This window comes from Coregonus lavaretus, assembly GCF_964263955.1.
Source record: "Coregonus lavaretus genome assembly, chromosome: 12".
Taxonomy (NCBI): Eukaryota; Metazoa; Chordata; class Actinopteri; order Salmoniformes; family Salmonidae; genus Coregonus; species Coregonus lavaretus.
The window spans coordinates 57,844,829-57,863,791 of NC_139999.1; the positions used below are offsets into that span (position 1 = coordinate 57,844,829).

Genomic DNA, 18,963 nt, shown 5'->3' on the forward strand with positions numbered 1-18,963 from the left:
AATAATCAGGAAAAAATACATCTCTGTTCAGTTAGTTTGCAGAGATAGTTAAATAAATGTGCATCATCCCTGTTGATTTTCAGTTTTAAGAATGTAACTGGATTCAGCCATCTACCTTCTCAAAGTGCTGTTGCAGGTTGCTCTCCACCTGCATGCGGGCTGACAGCTGGCAGGTCCGGAGCTCTGGTGCAGCCTTCCTGGGCGTCCCGATCTCCTCGTCGGCGTCCGCCCCCAGGAACACCCTCTCGTCAAAGTCCCCCACAGTCAGCACGTATTCCTCATACTCCCGGTTTATCGCTTTACTGGGTGGCGAACACACGATATCAGACCATAAGCAAGCAACGTTAAAAACACAAGAAGACGTTTCAAACGTGACCGAGTGTGATAACATTCTAGGCACCTCTAAAAATAACAGATTAGGATCCAATAAACTCACTTGTTATCTATGAAGTTTGGTGGATCCAGTAGATCTGTCAGCAGATCCTCGTTCCCTTTAAGAATCTGGAGGAGAAGATAATGAATGAATCGACACACTGGGCCCTGGGGAGGCTCAACAGTTCCGTCGCAGGGATCAAAAGGGACTGATGCAGTTTTCCCATCTTTTCAAGGATCTCTTTATTCTAGTTCAGACAAAAAGGATCCAATTACTATCTCCCACAGGATTTACTATATTCAAAATTAATTATGTCGGCATCAGTATTCATGTGCTGTGAATGAGGGAATCCTTCCACAGAATGACTGACAGAAGACTAGAAATAACCTTGGCTGGGGGGCATGTGGCTGTGTGTGTTTGAGTGAACATTTTATGCGTAAGGGTGTGTGGTTGGATTATGGAATGTGTACATTATTGAGCTTTTGTGTGTGTGTGTGGCACGGTCGCTTTAACCCACCACAGTCCTCCACCAGACGGCAGGTCGTCATTGTTTTAATGAGGGGTCTCACCTGCCGCTCAAAGAGCCTTTTAATGTAGGGCTTGAAGTAGTGCTCCTTGATGCCCTTGGCCTCCACCACCAAGCCGTCGTGTAGCTCACACAGCCGGTCGATGACACATGGCGGCTCCTCCGGGGTGTTGTTTTCCAACCTGAAGATGCTGGGCAAGCCTGAGGACAAAGGAAGCCTTGGTTTGTCTCCACTCTTCAGTATGTCATGTTGCTCCTGATTAATCTGCCCCTTTCTCCATTTCTCTCATATTCAAAACTATAATGCTATTTGTTCATAATTCAAGTTTGAATGAGTTGAAGTCAAATGAGTGCCATCAGCTCGTTTCATTTTATTGATTACCTTTTATAAAGTAGCTGTGTTTTGTTATTGGTTGTAAATTACTTTTACGTCAATTATAACATGCTACCTTTGAAAAGTGGGTTGACAAGGTCTTTCCTGTTGGAGCACAGCAGGGCATTTCCAAACACCAAGTCCAAGCAGCAGAGCAGGAGGTGGTATGAGTTCACCAAGTCATCGCCAATCATACGGAAATTTCCTATGATCAGGGAGTAGATTATGTCACTAATAGGTGGGACTGAAGGCATTGGGTTAAATTAAAACAGAATTTCCCACATTGGTTAAAACATGTTAAAAGAGAACCGATTACATTTCCTAGCTTACCTTTAGTGTACACAAACAGGGTCCAGCAGAATTTGAATACATCACTGACGTGACAGGGCAGGCGCCTAACATAGTGAGAGGGGGGTTATGGGATGTCATAGGTAACATTTCATGCAGTCGTCTGAAACTTGCAATCAATATTTCAAACGTGATGAGATATCTCTTTGGTAAAGAGACAGAGAAACAGCCAGAAAGAGAGCGAAAGAGAGACAGAGACAGCCAGAGAGAGCAAAAGACCGCGATTGACAGACAGAGGCAGACATACAGCGAGAGCGAGACAGAGAGACAGATAAAGACCCACACAGACAGATGAGGGAGACGGACAGAGACATGAAGAAAGCGAGCGAGACAGAGAGAGCGAGAGGGCAGAAGGACTGAGACAGACAGAAAGAGACAGACAGACAAACCGAGATAGAGACAGACAGACAGACCGAGGCAGACAGACAGCGAGAGAGAGAGACAGAGGCAGACACACAGACAGACGAGGGAGACCGAGATACAGCGAAACAGACAGAGAGACAGACAGAGGGACAAACAGACAAAGAGGGACAGAGACAGACAGACAGGGAGACAGAGGGACAGACCGAGGCAGACAGAAAGAAAGGGACAGAGACACACACACACCAATCAATTGGTCAGATGGACAGAGGCAGACAGACACAGACAGACAAACAGTGAGACCGAGGGAGAGGGACAGACCGAGGCAGACAGAAAGGGACAGAGAGAGCGAGAGACACACCAATCGATTGGTCGAAATATATTGACACATCCTATGCGTTTTAATCAAATCAACTATATTCACTGAGCTTGTCTGATGCTTTAAGCACACTGTTTGATTAAATAATTAAGACACACAAATGAATAGAGGGAGTCTGACCAGCAATTGATTTGATTGTGCTCAGACCTGTGTTAAAAAAGAGACAGCGAGTGACTGTGTGACTAGCACCCGTTGTCTCGCTCTCCTCCCAGCTGCAGCGACCACCACAGAACATCAGTGTTAATCGCTGTCCGTGTTGCTGAAGCTGCAACATAATTACAGCCATTTCTGACTGAAAAGTTCTGTTACTGATATCACTCATTTGTTTAGGAAAAACATTTCCTATTCCCTCAACCCTTGCTCTCTTTACGTGACACATGTATGCATTGCATGCACGTGACCAAAGACCTATTCACATGGGACTAGTATTACTAGAGAACGTTGGTTATGCAATTATTACTCAAGAATGTCCGTTATTCCAGAGGACGAGTCGGACGGGATACATTTTTTCCAAACTGCCCCTGTATTTATTTTTTAAAACAAATAGACAGTTATGACGGAAGCCTGGAGGTTCTTATTCTAGGTGTGAAGATACAGTATTGCCACATGTCCAGGTGATAGGGCCACACTGATAACTCAAGCTTGGTTCCCAAGTTTTTAAACCATAGCAAACCATCTTTGGTATAGTGTCGCCATAATATTTTAATTGAGGAAGTGTGATCATAATCATTAGGATATTTGAGCAATCCGCAGTACATCCTAAATGCCCCCCAGCCTTTAGATTTGAGCTAAAAACTGTGCAATTGCACTTGAGATGCGTTTTAAGGCTATGGATGACAAAGTTTACTTATAATTTCCAAAAGTTTAGTTTGGTTGTATGTTGCTTTGCGATCTATTAACAGCAAGGGTTGCATTAAATAGGCTCAATATTTTTTACTGATGCATTTGGCAATATTCAATTCATATGCAGAAAACATATCAACAAAAGCATTCACTGAAAGTTGATAGGCTACTTGTAGGACATTCGTATATATAGCTTATGCGCAGTTAAATTTACTGAATCAGTTTTCTTGCGCAAACAGCAAGCAACACCTGTCAAACTCAGACATTTCTCTTAAAACACAGGGATGCCAATTCAAACGGCACTAGTATTATCAGAGGACCTTAGAGTAGGTTATTCTGGCTGGAATTGTTACTCTTCTGCCATGTAAAAAATTACTGCCATGGCAGATTCGGGCGGGACTAAAAGTACAAATGTGGGATTTTGTGCTCGAGCACATAATTACATTCCCCGACTTCCCCCAGTAAAACTAAATGTGAATAGGGCACAATAGGACCTATAGCATATCATAATCACATCAATAAATTGGTTATAACAAACTCTGAACACCGTAACACATGACAGCAAAGTAGATGCAGAGGACGTGACAAATAAACTTGAAACGGGGAATGTTTACTGGTTGCTCAGGAGGTAAAGGGAAAGTCCGATATGTGGAATCAATTTGACTAGTTGTGGAAAATAATGGAGATAAAGAAAAATATGGTAAGGATCAAGTGCTGCGTGCATATTATGTGTGCCAAACAGGTGCTGTATAGATTACAACATAATTTGTCTGACCGTTTGGAACAATGTAAACACTAAATAAATTATAAGTGTACCAGAGAGTCTGTTGTATAGTTTTTTTCTATGCCTTTATTACAGCAAAGACTAAAAACAGTCGCATTCATTCGTGAATGCAATTTCCCGAAATGGAACGATTTATTTATTGTTTAAGCTAATTATTCAACGCTCGCTTTATTTTAAAACTAAAATGCTTGATTCCATTTCAAATCATGAATGACTCGTATGCTGTGACATGAACTAATGAATTATTGATTGATACAGTAGCCTATATAAGTATTTAAATATAGGCCTATGTAAGTTACGGTATTAAGACTAAACAGGATGGGCTCTTAGGCCTACAGCTCAATGGTGGTTATACAAGGCTGCTATACTAAGCCTACTAATGATGACATTACTTATGATCATAATAATAATAATAGTAACAATAATGAGATCAAGAAAAATGAGTATTATTATTAATATATTTGAAACAGTGTAAACACGAAATAAATGATAAATAATACCAAAGAGGCTGTTCTAACAGAAACAAAGTTTAAAGACTTTATTACAGCAAAGCAACGGTTAAAAACAGCCGAATTGTTTACTTGACATGTCATTGCGTGAGGCTTGGTGCTCACGGAATCAATAGGCTATTAAACAAACACTCAAACAGGCAACAGAAGCAGGATCCGTCTTAGTTCTGTAGATATATTGACGATTTATAAATCCAGGCACGTTTAACAGTTAGGCTATTGATTATAGACCTAATTTCTGGTTTCCTCTCTCCTCACTTTTCTTAGACAATAAGGCAAGGGCTGTTTTCTCATCTCCTCATTCCGCTGCTGCCTCTGCCGCATTGTTCTCAACACCAATATGCTGGTTAACTTTGCTATTATGCACATAGCAACATGGTCTAGGAAAAGGTGCCAATTCAACAGCGCACTGATGCGTTTCAGAACCGCGGACAGCGACCACTATCCAACGCGGGAGAAAGCGCAGTTATAAATTAAATCATATTTTTATTAGTGTTGCACCACTGTTCTTATGTAATATAACCATATACAATTTTAGTAGCACGTCTTACACTGATGGACTGTGCCATCCCCACAGCCTCCACAATGGATCAGTCCACTCAGACAGGTGTCAGAAAGACAGAGCGAGTCAGTAAGACAGAGGCAGATAGACAGAGAGAGAGAGAGAGAGAGAGAGAGAGAGAGAGAGACCGAGACATACACAGGCAGAGAGAGACAGACAGAGACTGCGAGACAGAGACACAGACAAAGAGACACAGACAAAGAGACACAGACAAAGAGACACAGACAAAGAGAGAGAGAGATCGAGGCAGACAAAGAAATGGGGCTAGAGAGAGAGAATGTGTAGGCCTATACCTGTGTTTTCTGCTTCTAGGCTGTCGTGGGGGCTCCCCTTGAGGATCCTGGAACATGTCCATGAATATGGGCTCAAACTTCCGAAAGATCACAGTTGACACTTCAAAGGTTCTCTCCAGGCGGCCCATGCGATTCCGAAATTCCTGAGATAAGTTGGACATATCCGACCATTTCTTCATCTTGTTGAAGAACTGAATCAAACTGAAACCAATGTATGAAAATAAATGACATTAACTTATGAGTTATGGAAAGAATCATATAGTGCACATAAACAGTGCCATCAGAAAGTATTCATACCCTTGACTTATTACATATTTTGTGTTAAAGCCTGAATTCAAAATGGATTACATTGTGGGGTTTCTCACCAATCTAAACACAATAACCAAGCGAAAATGTTAAATTTTTTTTGCAAATGTATTGAAAACTAAATACAAAAATATCTATATACAGCACCAGTAAAAAGTTTGGACAAACCTACTCATTCAAGGGTTTTCCTTTATTTTTACTATTTAGTGAAGATATTAAAACTATCAAATAGCACATATGGAATCATGTAGTAACCAAAAAAAACATTAAACAAATTAAAATATATTTGAGACTCTTCAAAGTAGCAACCCTTTGCCTTGATGACAGCTTTGTACGCTCTTGGCATTCTCTCAACCAGCTTCATGAGGAATGATTTTCCAACAGTCTTGAAGGGGTTCTCACATATGCTGAGCACTTGTTGGCTGCTTTTCCTTCACTCTGCGGTCCAACTCATCCCAAACCACCTCAATTGGGTTGAGGTCGAGTGATTGTGGAGGCCAGATCATCTGATGCAGCACTCCATTACTCTCCTTGGTCAAATAGCCCTTACACAGCCTGGAGGTGTGTTTTGGGTCATTGTCCTGTTGAAAAACGAATGATAGTCCCACTAAGCGCAAACCAGGTGGGATGGCATATCGCTGCAGAATGCTGTGGTAGCCATGCTTGTTAAGTTTGCCTTGAATTCTAAATAAGTCACAGACAGTGTCACCAGCAAAGCACCACCACACCATCACACCGCCTCCTCCATGCTTCACGGTGGGATCCACATATGCGGATATCATCCCTCCACCTAGTCTGCGTCTCACAAAGACACGGTGGTTGGCGTCCAAAATCCACAAATTTGGACTCATCAGACCAAAGGACAGTTATCCACCAGTCTAATGTCCATTGCTCATGTTTCTTGGCCCAAGCAAGTCTCTTCTTATTGGTGTCCTTTAGTAGTGGTTTCTTTGCAGCAATTTGACCATGAAGGCCTGATTCACGCAGTCTCCTCGGAACAGTTGATGTTGAGATGTCTGTTACTTGAACTCTGTGAAGCATTTATTTGGGCTGCAATTTCTGAGGCTGGTAACACTAATGAACTTCTCCTCTGCAGCAGAGGTAACTCTGGGTCTTCCTTTCCTGTGGCGGTCCTCATGAGAGACAGTTTCATCATAGCGCTTGATGGTTTTTGCGACTGCACTTGAAGAAACTTTCAAAGTTCTTGAAATGTTCCGTTTTGACTGACCTTCATGTCTTAAAGTAATGATGGACTATCATTCATCTTTGCTTATTTGAGCTGTTCTTGCCATAATATGGACTTGGTCTTTTACCAAATAGGGCTTTCTTCTGTATACCACCCTTCCTTTGTCACAACAAAACTGATTGGCTCAAACGCATTAAGGAAAGAAAGAAATTCCACAAATTAACAAGGCACACGTGCTAATTGAAATGCATTCCAAGTGACTACCTCATGAAGCTGGTTGAGAGAATGCCAAGAGTGAACGAAGCTGTCATCAAGGCAAAGGGTGGCTACTTCGAAGAATCTCAAATACAAAATATATTTAGATTTGTTTAACACTTGGTTACTACATGATTACATGTGTTATTTCATAGTTTTGATGTCTTCACTATTATTCTACAATGTAAAAAAATTGTAAAAATAAAGAAAACCCTTGGATGAGTAGGTGTGTCCAAACATTTGACTGGAACTGTACGTACAGTGGGGAGAACAAGTATTTGATACACTGCCGATTTTGCAGGTTTTCCTACTTACAAAGCATGTAGAGGTCTGTAATTTTTATCATAGGTACACTTCAACTGTGAGAGACAAAAATCCAGAAAATCACATTGTATGATTTTTAAGTAATTAATTTGCATTTTATTGCATGACATAATAATAATATAATATAATATAATATGCCATTTAGCAGACGCTTTTATCCAAAGCGACTTACAGTCGTGCGTGCATACATTTTTGTGTATGGGTGGTCCCGGGGATCGAACCCACTACCTTGGCGTTACAAGCGCCGTGCTCTACCAGCTGAGCTACAGAGGACCACATAAGTATTTGATACATCAGAAAAGCAGAACTTAATATTTGGTACAGAAACCTTTGTTTGCAATTACAGAGATCATACGTTTCCTGTAGGTCTTGACCAGGTTTGCACACACTGCAGCAGGGATTTTGGCCCACTCCTCCATACAGACCTTCTCCAGATCCTTCAGGTTTCGGGGCTGTCGATGGGCAATATACGGACTTTCAGCTCCCTCCAAAGATGTTCTATTGGGTTCAGATCTGGAGACTGGCTAGGCCACTCCAGGACCGTGAGATGCTTCTTACGGAGCCACTCCTTAGTTGCCCTGGCTGTCGTTGTCATGCTGGAAGACCCAGCCACGACCCATATTCAATGCTCTTACTGAGGGAAGGAGGTTGTTGGCCAAGATCTCGCGATACATGGCCCCATCCATCCTCCCCTCAATACGGTGCAGTCGTCCTGTCCCCTTTGCAGAAAAGCATCCCCAAAAGAATGATGTTTCCACCTCCATGCTTCACGGTTGGGATGGTGTTCTTGGGGTTGTACTCATCCTTTTTCTTCCTCCAAACACGCGAGTGGAGTTTAGACCAAAAAGCTCTATTTTTGTCTCATCAGACCACATGATCTTCTCCCATTCCTCCTCTGGATCATCCAGATGGTCATTGGCAAACTTCAGACGGGCCTGGACATGCGCTGGCTTGAGCAGGGGGACCTTGCGTGTGCTGCAGGATTTTAATCCATAACGGCGTAGTGTGTTACTAATGGTTTTCTTTGAGACTGTGGTCCCAGCTCTCTTCAGGTCATTGACCAGGTCCTGCCGTGTAGTTCTGGGCTGATCCCTCACCTTCCTCATGATCATTGATGCCCCACGAGGTGAGATCTTGCATGGAGCCCCAGACCGAGGGTGATTGACCGTCATCTTGAACTTCTTCCATTTTCTAATAATTGCGCCAACAGTTGTTGCCTTCTCACCAAGCTGCTTGCCTATTGTCCTGTAGCCCATCCCAGCCTTGTGCAGGTCTACAATTTTATCCCTGATGTCCTTACACAGCTGTCTGGCCTTGGCCATTGCGGAGAGGTTGGAGTCGGTTTGATTGAGTGTGTGGACAGGTGTCTTTTATACAGGTAACGAGTTCAAACAGGTGCAGTTAATACAGGTAATGAGTGGAGAACAGGAGGGCTTCTTAAAGAAAAACTAACAGGTCTGTGAGAGCCATAATTCTTACTGGTTGGTAGGTGATCAAATACTTATGTCATGCAATAAAATGCAAATTAATTACTTAAAAATCATACAAATGTAATTTTCTGGGTTTTTGTTTTAGATTCTGTCTCTCACAGTTGAAGTGCACCTATGATAAAAATACAGACCTCTACATGCATTGTAAGTAGGAAAACCTGCAAAATTGGCAGTGTATCAAATACTTGTTCTCCCCACTGTATGTACACCCCCAAGTCAATACTGGTTAGAATCACCTTTGGCAGTGATTACAGCTGTGAGTCTTTCTGGCTAAGTCCCTAATAGCTTTGCACACATGGATTACTAGCATACCCATAACATGACGCAGCCACCACTATGCTTGAAAATATGGAGAGTGGTACTCAGTCATGTGTTGTATTAAATTTGACCCAAACATAACACTTTGTATTCAGGACAAAAAGGTAATTGCTTTCCCACATTTTGCAGTATTACTTTAGTGCCTTGTTGCAAACAGGATGCAAGTTCTGGAATATTGGTATTATGTACAGGCTTCCTTCTTTTCACTGTCAATTATGTTAGGATTGTGGAGTTACTACAATGTTGTTGATCCATCAGTTTTCTCCTATCACAGCCATTAAACTCTGTAACTGTTTTAAAGTCACCATTGGCCTCATTGTGAAATCCCTGAGCGGTTTCCTTCCTCTCCGACAACTGAGTTAGGAAGGATGCCTGTATCTTTGTAGTGACTGGGTGTATTGATACACCATCCAAAGTGTAATTAACAATTTCGCCATGCTCAAAAGGATATTGAATGTCTTTTATTTTTTTTCTACCCATCTACCAATAGGTGTCCTTATTTGCGAGGCATTGGAAAACCTCCCTGGTCTTTGTGGTTGATCTGTGTTTGAAATTCCCTGCTCGACTCAAGGGACCTTACAGATAATTTTATGTGTGGGGTACAGAGATAAGGTAGTCATTCAAAAATTATGCTAAACACTATTATTGCACACAGAGTGAGTCCGTGCAACTTATATGACTTAAGATAATGTTTACCCCTGAACTTATTTAGGCTTGCCATAACAAAGGGGTTGAATAATTGTTTTATTAATAATAAAATGAAGAAATAAAAATACATACTAATTCCACTTTGACATTATGGGGTATTGTGTGTAGGCCAGTGAAAAAAAGTCTCAACTTAAATCATTTAAAATTCAGGCTGTAACATAACAAAAAGTGGAAAAAGTCAAGGGGTGTGAATACTTTCTGAAGGCGCTGTAGACACGATGTGGGAGGTTTGGGGACCAAGCCTCTCATTACTGACCTCAGTTTCGACGTCCTGAGTATTCGAGTCAGGGACACACAGTTGCCTTCCATCACTCCCTTACCCACAGTGGGCGTGGAGCCCTTTCTGCAGGCTGCATAGAGAGAGCAGGCTAGCCAATGAACTACTTCCCCCTGAAAGAAAGACAAGTCAGAAGTGTATGGCAAGTGATGACAGTAAATCACAGTGCTTTATGCTATACCGTATACCGGGGTATTTCGAAAACACCAACGGTAAAATGTTCAATACCGTAAAAAATTTAATAAATATACACACATTTGGAAGGTTGGGGGCAACCCCGCTTAGCGTGGTCTGCAGGGGTGCGTGCTACACCACTGCTTATAACTATGTTAACCCTTCTACAATTTCAGCGGCCCGCAGAAATCAAATTAACATAAAATAATCCCCATCAAAATCTGTCTATTTAAACTACAGTTCTTTCTTTTTTGCATGGGCTGTGACTCAATCCACCGCATCCGCCGATATCGACCTTCCGCATCTGCGGTGAAAGGTGGCAAAGCTATAGCGGTGTTTGTCAGACCATGAGACATCCTGAAAATCGGTCTTCTCACGAAAACGTCTGTAGCGTGCAAACGGTTTGGCCTACAAACTATTTGACTCGTGGAAAGATGACTCTCACGAACAGGATGGCGTTGTCCGTTTTGATCTACTGATCCCAAAAGCATCATGGGACTTGTCTGAAATCGGTACAGCCTCTTCTGCCAACTTCTGTCGGTAGCTTCCGAACAGTTTGGGCTACACACTAAAATGACCCCTCTGTGGAAAGGTGAGTCTCTCATGAACACATTATGCTCTATGACACACACAAGCCTCACAAGACTTGTCTGAAGGTCCCCGGTACCCCTTTAAAAAAGTGAATGGAAGTATATATGGAGATAGTTTAGTGCCTAAAATAACGGGTTTCTATAGGCTAAGGGCGGCAGGTAACCTGGCGGGTAGGAGCGTTGGGCCAGTAACCGAAAGGTTGTTAGATCAAATCCCTGAGCTGACAATGTCATAATCTGTCGTTCTGCCCCTGAGCAAGGCCCACTGTTCCCCAGGCGCCGATGACGTGGATGTAGATTAAGGCAGCCCCCCGCACCTCTCTGATTCAGAGGGGTTGGGTTAAATACAGAAGACACATTTCAGTGCAGTGATGCCAAATTCAATGTTTCATCAAATACTTTTTCTATATAATTTTTTGATACCTAAGGGGTCTTAAAATTCCAAATCAAATAGCTAAATGATCCTTGGTATGACCATCTTAAAACAATTCCATATGTTAGCTTAGTAGAACAGGATTTTCTAATGATCAATTAGCCTTTTAAAATGATAAACTTGGATTAGCAAACACAACGTTCCATTGGAACACAGAACAGATTTTTGCTGATAATGGGCCTCTGTACGCCTATGTAGATATTTCATTTTTAAAAATCAGCCATTTCCAGCTACAATCGCCATTTACAACATTAACAATGTCTACACTGTATTTCTGATCAATTTGATGTTATTTTAATGATAAATTGTTTTACTTTTCTTTCGAAAACAAGGACATTTCTAACTGACCGCAAACTTTTGAACGGTAGTGTAAATTATTTAGTATATGTAAAGACAAGATTAAATCAAGAATAGTCTGATGGGTGACAATATTAGCCTATCACTTGTGAATGATGCCAAGCGTAAGGCAAGAAACAACACCTTTTTTTTGCGACTTTTTGAATCATAGACACACACCTCATGTAGCCTAGCCCATAGGCCTATATGTTTTGATAGGGTTTGTATCACAACTAAATAACTTCTAAAAATTAAGCACATTAATCCGCTTTACAAGGGGTGAAGAGACTAACTGGCAGCGTGTGAGTTTCAAGTTTGGGGAAGATAATTTTCACAATAAAAATGCACCATTATAATAAAGCATTACATATATAATCACATTTGCGGTCACTTTTGATAATGGTGTTTTCCCGCTAATGGAACATTTGCACTTATAGCCTACTGCCGTGTGCACATTGCTGCGCTTATAATGTGAAGAAATAGCCTAATAGTTTATGAACATTAAGCTAAACGTTCTGATCTGTTATGTCAGCCTCATTGCGTAAAACAGTTTTTTTGATGCTAGTGGTTGTATTAATTTGGGATCTATCGCATCCCACAACTGTCCCAGACTATGTTTGGAATATTTATTTCTCGCACAGAATAGGTCAACTTTTGTACTATGGGGGAAAGTAGATTGACATAGGCTAGTGCTTTTGCTGTTCGTTAGGCCTACTCATCTTGTTGGCTGACGAAAAGTAAATGTGGAAAGTTCTTCCAATATCTTCAATATGCACCTCGGAATTATAAGGACGTGCACAGTTGCGTCCCCAAAGTGTCTGTCTTCACTTGTAGCCTGTGATAAAGACCCGATCACGTGATTGAGAGCCACGCGAGTGAGAGGTGCTTCGGAGCAAGCAGCACTCAGAGAAGGGAATTATCATTATTATATTCAGCCCTAGGGCACAATGGCCACTGGCCGCAAAAGGCATGGATTTTTTTAGGGGGCATTACGGCCACACAAAGGTGATGCCGCTGGGAAATTCGAGGCTTTATCAAGTGCTTGTCAAATTGTGAATGAGAGACTGACGAAATGTGTACAGCCAGCGCAAAAAACAATGCAGAGCTCATGCCTTTCATGCGACTTTTTGCAAATCAGCATTAGAGTCGCATCATGCAGCCTTACAATGTATTAAAAATCAAAACATTTAGCCCAACGTTTGTAGAAGTTACATTAATAACTCTAAATTAAGCATATGAGTACCTATTTCTTTGTTAACCGCTCAACACAGAATAGCCGCGTGTGCGCACTCCCTCAAATACCCTTTCTATTTTATTCAGCTTTGTTCAATTGTATTCTTCATAATATAAAATAATGCTACGGAATTCTAAGCAAATCTAGGTCTCCTAAATGAACTAGTGTAGCCCACAGCCATATGGCATAGCCAGATGAGGACCTAACATAACAACAACTCAAGAGTATGCTATTCTGTTCTTCTCAAATAGACTACATTTTCTTCATATCATGCTTCTTTAGACCTGTCTAAAATAAATAATGGATTTATTGTGATGGTGTAGGCTATATTACATGGATTTATTATACTTTTTTTTTATGTAGATGTTCCAAAAGGTCTGCATCAGTGGCTTGTAGGCTATGTGTGGAAGCCAGGAGATGCTAAATGTGTTTACGTTAATTAAACTGTCAATTACCGTGAGACCGGCAGTTATTTGCTTGACAATCACCGGCTGACTAAATTCCGTGAACGCCACAGCCCTAGGATAGTGAGGTGCTTTCCCACAGTTAAAGTTCCAAACTCTTCACAGTTGTGTTCTATGGGTGTCACTGAGTAGAGTGATACCCAGTTTCATGGAGCCACAATCCATAGGTAAGGCTGTACAGTCAAATAAATACCCCCAATGCAATTCTGAAGTCCAATACATCCACAGTGTGATACATTCTTTTCTCCAATTTACATAAAACATTCCAACCATTTTTAGCATGATCTAGTAGTCCAAAATACAGTGTTTTCCAGAAGCACATGAAGTAGCTAGCCCAACAACAACAACAAGACGTAGCCAGCCAGGATTCCCCAGGCCCCGAGGAATAATTTTTGGTGGCCTCTGGTTCATTCTAATGCCTTGATTCCATCTGAAATACACAACAAAATTATTTTATATTTAGAGTTTACCTCCCAGATTGGAATAATTTGTTGTGGTATTATGTTTTCAATTTAAATGACTGAAAATGTATGAATTCAGCGTATTGTTCGTTTTGGGCGATATCGTCTTGGCATATATGATCAGGTATATTTTCTAAGTAAGAGAACATTAAACTTTTTATTAATTTTTATTTTTTACATTTAACCTCTTCTTTTGAAATTCAAGTATTTTACAGCTAGACATTAATTGCCAGAATGTTTGTTTTTTAAATTATGTATTTTAATAAAACAGAAAAATTCAGTAAATAGCCCAAATTATCTTGCTTTTTTAAAAGATTACATTGTAAAATCTAACAAATTGTGTTAGGGAGCCAAATGAATGTCTCTGTTACCGATGCGATTCGGTAGGCTACTGATGAGTCACTCACTTTCATGTCACTGACTGGCAAGTCCTGATGGACTTCATATCGAAAATACAAATGAGATCTTTAGTTTACTTGTCCCAATGCGATACCATGGATCACTAAACGAAGATAGACCACAGCCTGTCATTTCCAATGGGAACCAATTAGTCATAGTGGGCAGAACAAGCAAGATTGTGGGCAGAGCCAAGCACGAGCTAGTGAGATCCTATTGGCGCGTTCTAGCATACATCAGCATATTTACGTTAGGGAACACCTCCTCTGTGAAGTGCGTGTGTGCAATTACTAAATTCAACTTTGCACTCTCCTTTTCTAAAGGGTAAAGTCTACTAAACTTAGTCCACTCTGTTCATAATAGATTCTAGTTTTGGGAACAGATAACTGTACTGATATCAAATGTTTAAATCTATGAGAAAATGTGCAGAATGTCGGCCAAAATCCATCTTCTCCCACTGCCAGCCAGTAGGCTTCCTCTCACTACCATATTTGGAAGTGAGTGGAAACGCTAAGCGGATGGTTCACATTTGGTGAAATATCTCTCATTGTTCTATCTGTGGTTGAACAGTCTTGAACAAAATTGAATCTGCAGAGAGATGGCTATATTTCGGTGTATTTTCTTTCTTCTTAGTTGTTTGCCTTTCACTTACTTAGCTAATGCAGCTAATTTAGCCTACTCAACAACCTGACTCAAACAGAGAGGAATGCTTTATAGCTAGCTGGCTAAGGCTTTCCAACACTGCAACTCGTTCAAGTCAAGGTAAGCCTTGGGGATGGAGCCAGGTTTCCGCCAGACATGACGCTTGGCATTCAGGCCAAAGAGTTCAATCTTGGTTTCATCAGACAAGAGAATCTTGTTTTTCATGGTGAGAGTCATTTAGGTGCCTTTTGGCAAACTCAAAGCAGGCTGCCATGTGCCTTTTACTGAGGAGTGGCTTCCGTCTGGCCACTCTACCATAAACGCCTGATTGGTGGAGTGCTGCAGAGATGGTTGTCCTTCTGGAAGGTTCTTCCATCTCCACAGAGGAACTCTGGAGCTCTGTCAGAGTGACCATCGGGTTCTTGGTCACCACCATGACCAAGGCCCTTCTCCCCCGATTGCTCAGTTTGACCGGGCGGCCAGCTCTAGGAAGAGTCTAGGTGGTTCCAAACTTATTCCATTTAAGAATGATGGAGGCCACTGTGTTATTGGGGACCTTCAATGCTGCAGACATTTTTTGGTACCCTTCCCCAGAGCTGTGCCTCGACACAATCCTGTCTCGGAGCTCTACGGAGAATTCCTTTGACCTCATGGCTTGGTTTTTGCTCTGACATTCACTGTCAACTGTGGGACCTTATATATACTAATCATGTCCAATCAATTGAATTTACCACAGGTGGACTCCAATCAAGTTGTAGAAACATCTCAAGGATGATCAATGGAAACAGGATGCACCTGAGCTCAATTTCGAGTCTCATAGCAAAATGTCTGAATACTTACGTAAATTAAGTATTGATGTTTTCTATTTTTTATTAAAGTGCAAACCTTTCTAAAAACCAGTTTTTGCTTTGTCATTATGGGGTATTGTGTGTAGATTGATGAGGAAAATGTATTTATTTAATCAATTTTAGAATAAGGCTGTAACATAACAAAATGTGGAAACAGTCAAGAGGTCTGAATACTTTCCAAATGCACTGTATGTAATGGGGAATTGATAGATACTAACAATCAAAGGGCAAACAATTCACAGAATGAAGTTATGAAACAATGAATGCACACAAAATGGCGAGAAAGCGCATTATGGAGAGATGTGCCTTGTGCATCTTAGCCACACACCCCTTCTTTTTGTTCTGTGGCATCAATGGATTAGTCCACCAAGACAGGTGCGAATCTGACAGGCTTATCTTGTGCCATGAAAAAAATAATTTATTTGTGACTGCTCAACAAAAAAAATCCAGGTCATCCAACTGCCTATCAACCAAACAATTGACCATTCGACTAAATGTGGTCAGCCCTAATGAACACCTGTGTGTAAACACAAGACGGACGCCACAAACATGTCACTTAAAAATACGGTCGGCTGCAACCGTGTTAAAACCAATAATGTATATAAACCCTGGATTGCCGGTGCTATGTATTGGCCATTGAGAGGCTTTTAAGCCACCGGTCGGCCATATTGGCACTCCCCAGTAAGAGCATGTTTTATACGGGTGGACGTGCCAAGATGGAGGTGCGGTGGCTTCAACACAGCGCCCCCTATCAGTCATCTGGTATATATATAAATTGCTGGTTAAAACAGTGTACATCCGGTAAGTGTGTATTTTGCGTTTGTGAAATTATTTTGATGTGATACGAAAGTAGAGGGATTTGTTTCTAGAACCATACCACAATTGATAATCGATTCACGTTTAGCTAGAGTATTTGGCTGTTTTAGCTTCCAAAACAAATTTGCCCTTAAAACAGAACATGTAAGGTCCTTGGACTAGTATAAGGAGTAACGTTAGGCTTTGTTAGTCCATTATTGGGCTGTGTTACATTGAGCTGGGTGAATGGATGACATGCTGTTATAAAAATAAGACCATGTTCATAAACAAAATCTTCTCCATAATCTTAAACGGCACTGACCGCGACTGGTTTGTTCCCAAATGATCAGACAAAACAAAAAGGTAGCTAACTAGTTAGCCAACGTTGGTGTCTAGCATTGTGACGATTTAGCAAATTACCAGTTCCCTTGTCAAGTGTGCTGGTTGATGGACAATAGTGTTAGTGACTGTGTTCAGCTAACGTTAGCTAACTAGTGGCTATACGCGCTAACTAGCTAGCTAACCAACTAAGGTTAACATGTCAGTGTCTCACTTTGAATTCAAAACTAACGACGTTAGTTACATAGCTAGCTAAACTAAAGAGGGGATAATAGCTTAACAGTATTTATGCTGAACACGCTCAACAGCAAAATGTCAAGACTCAAAACTAAAAGTTGTTTAACGTTAGATGCTAGCTAACGTTAGTGTCAAGTCCGTCCTTGTCCGGTCGCATTGTTGATCCCACAATATCTGATCCCAACTTCCTAAACAAAGAGTAACGTTACGGGGCAACGTATATAAAGTAAAATGTGCAATACTAACTAGCTAGTTTCATAAAATAGCTAGCTATACTGTATTAGTTAGCTGGCTAGTTTACCTCCAGTGTGTATGTATTCCAAATCGACTTGAAGTTTTGCATGGCTTCAGATGCCGTCTGTTCGTCCATATTCAGCTCCTGACAAAGCATTTCCAAACTCTTTCGGACGGAGCTCTCGTCCGTCCGCCCGGAGTCGGAATCTGACTCGTCTCCCCGCATTTGTAAATCTAATTTACAGTGCCTGAGAAATTAAAATCTATAGGTATCTAGCTAACGTTATGTCAACAAAACATCCAATTCCCACAATGCACTGTAGTGCAATTGGCGCGAAAACGGATCCTTTCCGACCAATGAGTAAAGGCCCAAAAGGGCAAACAAAGGAATGCAAAGAGGGTCAGAGGAGAACATCCGGGGTCCTGGATCAGAGAGATTGTGGGGGTTGCGTTGAATGCCCCTTTTATGTTGGCTGAGATGAAGAGAGCATTAGCTAAAGCTGGGGTAATATCTTCTGGGAAGGATGAGATGTGTTCATGATGGCTAATCTCAGTGACACTGCAATGGTGAAAGTATTGGGCCTTTACAATAAGGTGTGGCAGAAAGAAAAACTGCCTGGAAGTTGGAAGCATGCTGCAGTTGTGCCAATATGAAAACCAGGGTGATTTTAAATTTTTAAATTTTAGTCATTTAGCAGACGCTCTTATCCAGAGTGACTTACAGTTAGTGCATAATTTTTTTCATACTGGCCCCCCGTGGGAAACGAACCCACAACCCTGGCGTTGCAAGCGCCATGCTCGACCAACTGAGCTACAAGGGCCTACTAGTCCTTTAAGTTATAGGCCAATAGAGTTGACATCACATCAGTGGCGACCAGTCATTCAGGGCAGGTGGGGCAGAGCCTGTTTTGAGTCCTACATTTTTAGCTAAAAATATATATATATATATATATATTTTATATATATTTTTTGGGTTGCATGTTTTTCATGTAATTTTGGCATTAATACGTGTTACATATCAGTTTGCAAACAATGTAAAAAAAAAAATCATTGAGTTAATAAAGCCGCATGCAAACATGGTCTCTTTTTTGCTTTCTTGAGTAAGGCAGCTCCAAAATGCAGGTGTTTCAGCCTAGGTCAGTGGTTTCTGTGGTGGAGCAGCCAGCAGAAAATACGGAGCGTAGGTGTTGGTAATGTTCTCTAGTTGCGCTGTGATTAGCTCAGTGTTCTGTCACTTGTGGGGACAGTAGTCACCGCCAAGTCTAAGGGTAGAGCTCCAAAATTCAAGCCCCTTGGGTGCTGCCATAGATTTACATTAGAAGTGCCCATCCAAGAAGGCTCAAGGTCATTGGCCACAGATAAAATCACGTTGAATTACGTTATATCTACCGTAGCTTTGATTGGACAGATCATGTCAACATGATACTTTCAAAATCTTAGCTAGCAAGCTAGACAAGCTGTAAGTTAGGACTTGGTGGACTGTATATTCTTTAGGTTAGGTTTTACTTGATGTGTTCGCTCCTGTGTGCTGGTAAGGACACAGATGACAGACAGGTAGGATTCCAG

The 18,963-nt window shown here is 41.3% G+C and overlaps 1 protein-coding gene across 2 annotated transcripts in view; it reads right to left on the bottom strand.

Annotated features, from left to right (window-relative positions):
* The window catches only part of rbl1 (retinoblastoma-like 1 (p107)), a 36,300-nt gene extending 18,439 nt beyond the window's left edge, over nucleotides 1-17,861 (bottom strand). The window contains exons 1-8 of one of the 2 annotated variants that reach the window (XM_084173104.1): nucleotides 17,465-17,861; nucleotides 10,194-10,327; nucleotides 5,351-5,551; nucleotides 1,603-1,667; nucleotides 1,349-1,477; nucleotides 943-1,100; nucleotides 437-501; nucleotides 116-302 (exon numbers count right to left, since the gene is read on the bottom strand). In XM_084173104.1, coding sequence (XP_084029230.1) covers nucleotides 116-302; nucleotides 437-501; nucleotides 943-1,100; nucleotides 1,349-1,477; nucleotides 1,603-1,667; nucleotides 5,351-5,551; nucleotides 10,194-10,327; nucleotides 17,465-17,623 — 1,098 coding nt within the window. In that variant the 5' untranslated portion in view covers nucleotides 17,624-17,861. The remainder of the gene's footprint in view (nucleotides 1-115; nucleotides 303-436; nucleotides 502-942; nucleotides 1,101-1,348; nucleotides 1,478-1,602; nucleotides 1,668-5,350; nucleotides 5,552-10,193; nucleotides 10,328-17,464) is intronic. The other variant, XM_084173103.1, reaches the window with a different exon arrangement.
* Between the last annotated feature and the right edge of the window lie 1,102 nt (nucleotides 17,862-18,963).